This window comes from Xiphias gladius, chromosome 16 (genome assembly GCF_016859285.1).
Source record: "Xiphias gladius isolate SHS-SW01 ecotype Sanya breed wild chromosome 16, ASM1685928v1, whole genome shotgun sequence".
In the NCBI taxonomy this organism is placed as follows: domain Eukaryota; kingdom Metazoa; phylum Chordata; class Actinopteri; order Istiophoriformes; family Xiphiidae; genus Xiphias; species Xiphias gladius.
Window position 1 is genome coordinate 23,512,650 of NC_053415.1, and position 8,384 is coordinate 23,521,033.

An 8,384-nucleotide genomic window follows, 5' to 3' on the forward strand; every position below is an offset into this window, starting at 1 on the left:
TGTTTTTTCATTGCCTTCCCAAAGGACCCACATGACCATTTCAAAAACTATTCATGCAAGTGTTTTCTGACCTGTTCCCTCTACGGTTGAGGTCTGGTCAAGCACAATACAGATTCCACATGTATTTGGTCAAAGTTAGGGAAAGATCGTGGTCATGGTCAAAAGAAACCAATGTTTTGGGTGAGACGCTTTGTACACAAAACCCTCCTCCGCAATACAACATCGAACTACTCACGTCTTCACTTCTGTCATTACTCACACGAGCACAATCACGCCCCAATTAAGTGTTTGAAAAAAATGGTAGATGCTGTCGTAGAGACAGTCTCTTAAGTACCCTAAACAGCAGCTACCGAGAGAAAGTGAAGCATTTCTCAGTTACTTTTGCAGACACTGGACCTCTCTAAAGGGTCTCGGCATCTTTACCACTCCCCAGCTCACTTTATTAGGTTGGTTTTCAGACTGACATTTGCGGTCCAGTGCAACAACAGGCATGTCTGAGCTGTTGTGGGTGGGTCTTTTGCTTTGGTTGTGTCAAAAACCACTGGTGTTTATAATCCAATTGTTGAATTACATTACAATGTGATCTAAGTGAATGTCCGGTTAGTTCTTTTCTGGAGCACTGCCGTGCAATGTTCTGTGTGTTGGTATGTGACAAGTTCTCTGTTCCAACAAAGAACAAGGCTTATTGGAATATACAGCACGTGGGAGAATATTCGCTGGGTGCATGGCAAATACCAATCAAACAAAAAAAAACAAAACGAACAAACAAACAAACAAACAAAAAAGACAGAGTGCTTACAATTCTGCTTTCATAGATGCTGCTGGAAGCTTTCAGCAGACAGGAAGAGGAGGCGGCACGCGGTCAGGACCTCGGCTGTAGACCTACACCTCACCTCCTTCAGGGGGCAGATTTCTGCAGGAAACGCCAAAAGAAAGACAGACTTCAAATAAAACTGATATTGAATTACAGGGTATTTAAATGCTGCCTGTATATTCAGCATTTTGCCTTTTTAAAGTGCAACACAATATTGGCTCTAATGCTGTGGAGAGCAAAGAAAAGACTGCAGCAGAATGTGTTTCAAATGGAGGTGCATATCTATCACACAGGGCGAGCAAACAAACAATATGCTTACTTATTCATTTATCTAGCACACAGCTGGCCCTCAAACTAGAATAAGTGACTCAGTGCTTCTGCTTACGCACTGCTTTGCTGTGCTGACGCAGTGTAGACCCAGCAGACATGTGAAAACGCACACATACCTTAAGCATTGTCGGACAGAAGATGAACATTTTTCATCTTACAAAACTCCCGTGACATTGTAGTGTATGCTGTACCCATCAGCAATATTTTTTTTACAGCACAGAATATGATATCTGCCAAAGTAGCTGGTAGTGTAGAAAAAACAATAGTTCTGTGTGGTGGTTTATGTCAATTTTCCACTCATACAGTTCTTTTTTTTTTTATTATCAATAAACAGCAAAAGCACTTGTGCAGTTACACATATTGATATTTTACACCAACACACATCAGTGTAGTGCTGAAACAATTAGTCAATTAACAAAAAAAAATAAAAAATAAAGTAAGTAAAACATTTTCTGGTCCCAGATTTTCAATGTGAGGATTTGCTGCTTTTACTCTGTTTACTATCCCTGTATCAATTTAAACTGAATTTCTTTGGATTTTGTTGGTTAGTTCTGTTGTTTAGAGAAAACAAGCAATTCAAAGACATCACATTTTGGATGCCGGAAATTGGACCTGATTCGTAATTTTATAGATTAAATAATTATTCTGAAAAAATAATGGATAGTGTACTGACTTCCATCCAGCTATACCGCTTATCCTGCGAGGGTAGCGGGGGGTTGGGGTGTTTTGCTAATCCCAGCTGACATTGGGAGACAGAGGCAGGGTACACCCTGCACGGGCGGCCAGTCTATCACGGGGCTGAGATATAGAGACGAACAACCAGTCACGCTCACATTTCACACTGTGCTGAACTCAACGTGCCCTTACAGCAGCTTTAGTAGCAGCTCTTGATGTGAAAGAGCAGTAATGGGAATTTTGCATGTACTGTCAGAGCCCGACAGGGAAGAGAGGGAGACACTCACTTTCATCTCATATGGCAGTTTATAAAAAGGATTATCTGAATTTTTATATCATGATATGGGAACAATGGCGCATCAGTAGCAACTTCATCAGTTCTGAGGTGCAAAATAATGAATTTTCCTTGTATTCACTTTTTATAGGTCAGGGAAAATGTGTGGTTGTTTGTTTTGTCTGTGTCTGTGTGTGTGTGTGTGTGTGTGTGTGTGTGCGCCCTGGCTGGGTAGAACTGGAAGTTGGCAGCTGAAGAGATGCATCAGACTTACTGGGTCTGATAATGCCTTATATTATGCAAATCAAGGGTGACTCTCTTGGTTAAAGTGACAGCATGTTGGTTGGGGGTTTGTAGTTTTTAGGCCGAACAAACAGGACCCTGTAGGGTCAACTGAAGTGTCACAGGCCACGACCTGTCCGCTGACTGCTACACCTTTTAACATTTTTGAATCACTTTGCCTTTTAAATTGCAACTTCAAAAAAAATTGACTCATATAGAGTAAATTATTGGAGAAAACATTTTGGCAACAGCCTGCTATCCAGCTTCAATAATAAGTCTTAAACTTTTATATATTTTTGCAATAAAAATATCTCTTCGGTACATTACCAATTTTGATAGCTAATATTTATATTCACAAATGGTAATGATCGCCTGTCTTTGAGCTGTCTGGATAAACAGACTCTCGTAAACTGCAACTTGTTTAATTTACGTTTTTCATTTTATGAGTCACTTTTGTCTATTTTACTTGTATTTATCTGGGTAACATTTTATAATACAGCCTGCAATTTACAGTGTAGTTTTGTTGTATGAATCAGGTACCGATAAAATACTTACTGGATTTGTATAGATTTTTTATATCAATTTTTTAACAGTGTCTTTTAAACTTAATTTTGTCTTAATTTATTTGTTTGACTTATTAAACAAATTTCGTGGTAATTCCTGTTATTGTGTAATGTCAAGCTTTTGTTAAAACAATTACACTAGCTTGTTACTGTATGTATACTATGAATATGAAAAAATCATTCGTTACAGCCCTAATTTGTACATTGGACAGTTATTTGCATGTGGTGCCTTTTATGCTCATTTTAAAATAGAAAAATATAGAAAAGAATGACAAAAACGAGCGAGTTTGAGAGTAAAAAGAAAAAAAAGGATTTGCCTTTTCTTTTTTAACTCAAGCCTCAAGTACTAGCTTTTAGTTTGCTAGTTTAATTTGGTTTTAAGGTACGTGCTAAGGTAGAACCTCAGGGGCCCCAACAGCTGAGTTTTTCTCACACTAATGTTGTCAGAGTCAAAAATAAACTTACCAAACACAAAAACAGCATTTTTGCCAAGTCTAGAAAAAGTTCTGTCCGAACAAATATCAAAAAACGCATCTAACGAGCTGACTCTACAGTCATATATGCTCTGGTCCTTCCTTTAATCGTTGCGATTTTGTTACCTCTGCTGTAAACCGACGCTAGTTTCCTCCTCTTCCCGCCGTTAATAACGTACTACATTTCCCAGAAGCCTTCGCTGACGCGCCTGATCATCACGTGAGATTGTATAAGAAGGGAACATGTGGGCTCGTGCTCATCGTTCGTTTTGAAGGTGAATCGTCCGCTAGCCTGCCTCCACACGAGTAAGTCACATACCATACCTCAGCCGCCGTTTTGAACGCTACACCGTGTCCTGCTACGCTTTTTGTCGTTAGTTTAGTAGGTTTATTTATCTGCCACGAAACGGCTAACGAGCGTTTATGGCAACGTTTTTTTTTTGTGGCCATCGCAGCAGCCACCGTTAGCATAACTCCATGAGCGTTATGCAATGTCAACAAACAGGTAGCTAAAACTGGTGAACCACAAGAGGTTCTGTTCAGAGTTTACTTTCATATGGCAAAACAAAACAATCCTTATTAAACTGTCGGCCCGTTAACGACCTGAGACCCGTGTCGTGTGCCGACCGGTTGATTCTCTCAACTTTAGCTAACGTTACATCACTTCGGCCTCCTCCAATGTCACTGTGTGGGCAAGTCTGCAACAAAGTTTATGATCGCTATCTGCTAATCTATCGACTACTACTACTACGAGTCGTCAATTAATAGTTGTCTCTGTAAAACTCCACCAATGAAACCTGCTCAGTCACATGTACCTAAAACCCACGGTGGCGTCTCTTCTAGGGCAGCGACTACCAGTTACCTGAACTATCGATTTCATTTGTAGATTTAGTTTAATTCCCCACTGCTGGTATTATTCTACCATTAGTCCAAAACCCAAATTATGTTTACGATCAAATATGACAAAAAAAAACAAACAATCTTTTCTTTTAAAATCTGGAACCAACAAAGGTTTGGGTTTTGTTTTTTGTTTTTAACATGAAATATCTCAAAGCATTAATAGCCTATCAAAATAGTTTTCAGTTAATTTTCTGTCAATTTTGCTATAAATTAATCGACTGATTGTCGCGGTTCTAATGTCTAACGTCTGCCTTTTTTCTCGGACAAACAGTCCAAAATGCAAATACTCAGTTTACAATGATTTAGTTAATGATTTTACTACAGAACATTACTGGTAACTATTTTTAATAATTTTACTAATTGTTTTAAGTAATCTTTCAATTAAAAACACTAAATACCAGCTCTGATTTTATAAAACAGACAAAAGCAGCAACTTTTCATATTTGAGCAGCTGGACCCAGTGAAGGTTTGACATTTTTGCAGTGCCTGAGTTTAATTTTGACTAATTGATTCGGCAGTGAAAGTAACACAAAAAACAAATTGGTACAATAAGAAATTTACCAAAATTATTCATACAGGTGATTTGTGGAAAATTGGTCCTCCTGCAGGACATTGAACTGGCCTGCATGATTTTTATAATTTAGGAGTCTACATTTGTTCTGTTCAAACTTTTTTTTTTTTTTTTTTTTTGATTCTTTTGGCTCTAAATTAGTCATAAAATTTTCTCCATAGTACTTTTTTCAACAGCAGTAACTTTGACCGTTCCTATCAGGAAAAGCACATGTATTACTAATAACATTAACGTTATTCAGGTGTTTGAGTAAGCTGTGACGGTGAGCCAGTATGCACGATACCAGGACCCTGACATCTACATGGCATTAAGAATTTTATCATTTGCACCTTTTCCTACAATGTGTCAAATTGTCTCTGGAAAAAGTCCTTGAAGTGGGCTGATCTAATCAGACTAATTAGAAACATCTGTGTGAAGGAACTAGGGCTTGCCTTCTGGAAAACCGGATGCGTGCAAGAAGTGCCCATAGATATTCTGAGATGCAGAAGTTAAAATGCACTTATCTAATGATAAAGTTTGCTGCCCTATTTTAAGTCTGCCGGGTTAAGTGAATGCATCTCCTTAGTTCTCATTCAGCCTGAAGATGTCGACGGTGTCTGCTGCCAGCTTGGAGACTGCTCCTGCGACTGAGAGCGCTGAGCAGAAGAAGCCACTGAAACCATGCTGTGCTTGTCCAGAAACAAAGAAAGTCAGAGATGCCTGGTAAGTATCTAGCCTGAGAGACTGAAAAACAACTTTGTTTAAGTGAAAACATTTTATTAATGTCATGTGTCTTTCTTTTACCCTCAGCATCATTGAAAAGGGAGAGGAAAACTGCACTGACCTAATTGAGGCACATAAAGATTGCATGAGGGCGCTTGGATTCAAGATTTAACCACTCCATTTTTGTGTGTGCGCGTGTGTGGTGAGTATAAAATTCAACCATTACATGCTTAAACACTCATAGGCAACTTTTTTTAGATTATTTTTAGTGTCCCATCAGCTTGTTTGCAACTAATGTCCTAATGCTGGGTCATGTGTATCCCTCAGCTGTTACTGATTCACCCATTGTTGAGTACAGGCTGAACTACCAGACTAGGAAGAGCAGTGCACTAATGTGGCTTCTAATTAAGTATAATCAAAGTAAAGCAAAACCTGAAATAATTCATCTGTCATTTTAAACTGATTACATGTCACTCTCCAGAAATACTGTCATGTTTGAACATTGGTGTGATTCACACAACAAAGGTCACGGTGAAGTAATATTTCAGGGGTCGCCCACATGGCTAACTTTGGTTTATCTTCACTTACCTTTTTATATTGCTACTTATAACAGATTTCCTGGAGGCCACCCTTAGCCTTCTAAACTTTAATCTGACCTTGAGCTGGTGTAAAATTGGCCAGTGGAAGTCTGATCAGACCAAACAGCCACTTAATTTTTTTTTTTTTAATTAAAACGCAGTTTGTTTGCTATTATGTGCTTGTTCGCAAATTGTGTGTATTTTGCTTTAGGTATAATCTCTCTATTTACTCTTGATTTTCATTTTGGTCCTTATTTTAGTGGTTGTCTACATAATTAAAACTGGAAACCAAAAAACTCGAACACTCACTTTGTGTGCACGCGCTGGCGACACGCTGCTGAATTGACAAGCAACTGCCAAATGTAGTCTGACAATTTAAATCCTGCTTGAATTGAGTCACTCTGGTGTGACAAATTGGCACCTGCCCTTTCTGTGAACCATGTAAAATGACCGAACCTCATTTTACCTAACTAGGGCTGCAACTAAAAAAGCCTTTCATTTATTTATCTGTCAAATATTTTTCAATTAAACGTTTGTGAAATGTCAGGTAGTGAAATAATGCCAATCACAACTTTGCAAAATCCAAGGTGATATGTTCAAATGTCTGTCTAAACAAAAGACCAGAGCCTAAAGGTATCTTACTGTTATAGACTCACTGAGCAATATATTAGGAACACCGGTACACCTGCTTATTTGTGCATGTCTGAAGATACTGTCATCCAGGTCATGGTATTTCCCAGTGCTATACGAAGGCAACCGGTCTTCAGTTTGAACTGAAAGCCTTCTGGATAAGAGGTGAAATGTCTTAAAAGCCAGTCCAGTTGCCTTCAAATAGTACTCACAATGCTCGTTCGTGCAGTTATACTATCACCCACCATGTGGCAGAAGAAACGTGAACGGCAGTTGAGGTCAGTGGAGACTGTCCATACTGGTTGGAGCTGACAGAGGTGATGGTAACTCAGACAACTGCTCTTTACAACTGTGGTGAGCAGAAAAAACAAAGGGAGGCCTTACACAGTAATAGTGTGGCGTTCCTAATAAAGTGCCCAGTGAGTGTATGTCACACAGCGCAAACCCTGCCGTTTGAGAAGCTGGAACCTGAGAATGTGTAGGAACTTTAATTTTCACTTTACTTTTTAAAATTTACAATTGATTTAATGTATCAAAAGTTGATTTTATTTTTCTGTTTAAATTTTTATTTTGACTTTTTCAAGATCTAAATTTTAACCCTGGATAACGGTGGTAATTGAGGCATTTGTATTCACCAGGCAGTTTCCAGCTTCAGTTTCCTCTTGCTGGGTCAGTCGTGTCTCTTGGCTATTGCTGACTTCATCCATTGTTGTGTACTAACTGCAGTATCAGACTAGGACATCATGTATCAGGACAGAGATGGGGGGCAGGTCTCGACTGTGGTTACATGACTACACATGAAACATGCCCGAAGCCATGCAGCTCCGCCTTTCATGTTCATTTGCTCTTTAATCGGTACGCTTGAGGAGGAATGATTGTACAAGGAGAAATGTGAAATGCTCACTGTTTTGATTTCTCTTGCAGTGTGTTGCTGTGTGACTGGAGGACAACCCTGGATATTCCTTTCTTCTTCCTTCCCCCTCTTATTTATACCTCGACGAGAAGGGAAATGTGAATGATGCGCTTAGGCTCTGACGGTGTGATCTTTTCTGTGTGGAAATAATTTTTTAAAGTCTGAAGAATTTGAGAAATTTGTGAATATCTAAAATGCTGTCTGAAATTGAATAAAAGTCCTATGCAAGAAGACTTGTTGACTGTCAAATAATGTTTTGGTTTGGATTAAATGCATTTGCAGTTATTAATAATTAATAGTAGTGCTGTTAACTTCCTGTAGTGAAGGTCCTTTCTCCCTGTGAAAATGGTTGCTTGCCACAGTTGTTGTCCGTGGTATGCACTTGGACTTAAAAATAACTCCTGCCCCTGCAAAGTCAATACTTGACATATCTGCATTCTTTCTTTTATGGTGTGTCACTCACTGGAGCGTGCTTGGCATTGGACAGCTAGTTCAACACATTCATTTGCAAAACCTGCTGAAAATGTTACAATAGTGTATTTTGCAAACATTAATCTTTTTTTGGCTTAGTTGCCATTTGTGCACACAGTTTTTCCAAATCCTTAACACCACTTTGACTTCACACCTTGATATTTAATTTGGAAACAAGTGTAGACATGTAACAGAGAAGCAATTAAAA

At 38.8% G+C, this 8,384-nt stretch overlaps 1 protein-coding gene across 2 annotated transcripts; it reads left to right on the forward strand.

Annotated features, from left to right (window-relative positions):
- Positions 1-3,585: 3,585 nt before the first annotated feature.
- On the forward strand, positions 3,586-7,938 carry LOC120801575 (cytochrome c oxidase copper chaperone). 2 transcript variants are annotated; one of them, XM_040148720.1, is made up of 4 exons: positions 3,586-3,717; positions 5,448-5,584; positions 5,672-5,786; positions 7,717-7,938. In XM_040148720.1, the coding sequence occupies exons 2-3, from the start codon at positions 5,466-5,468 to the stop codon at positions 5,754-5,756; spliced, it is 204 nt and encodes a 67-aa protein (XP_040004654.1). In that variant the 5' UTR covers positions 3,586-3,717; positions 5,448-5,465; the 3' UTR covers positions 5,757-5,786; positions 7,717-7,938. The 2 variants fall into 2 exon arrangements, with proteins under 2 accessions (XP_040004654.1, XP_040004655.1); XM_040148721.1 differs by having other exon boundaries at positions 3,600-3,717; positions 5,459-5,584.
- Positions 7,939-8,384: the final 446 nt, after the last annotated feature.

Bases quoted from the DNA above. Each gene is read 5' to 3' on its own strand.
- LOC120801575 (XM_040148720.1), top strand. From the start codon at position 5,466: ATGTCGACGGTGTCTGCTGCCAGCTTGGAGACTGCTCCTGCGACTGAG. The intron at 5,585-5,671 runs GTAAGTATCTAG...TTTTACCCTCAG, and splicing joins AAGAAAGTCAGAGATGCCTG to CATCATTGAAAAGGGAGAGG.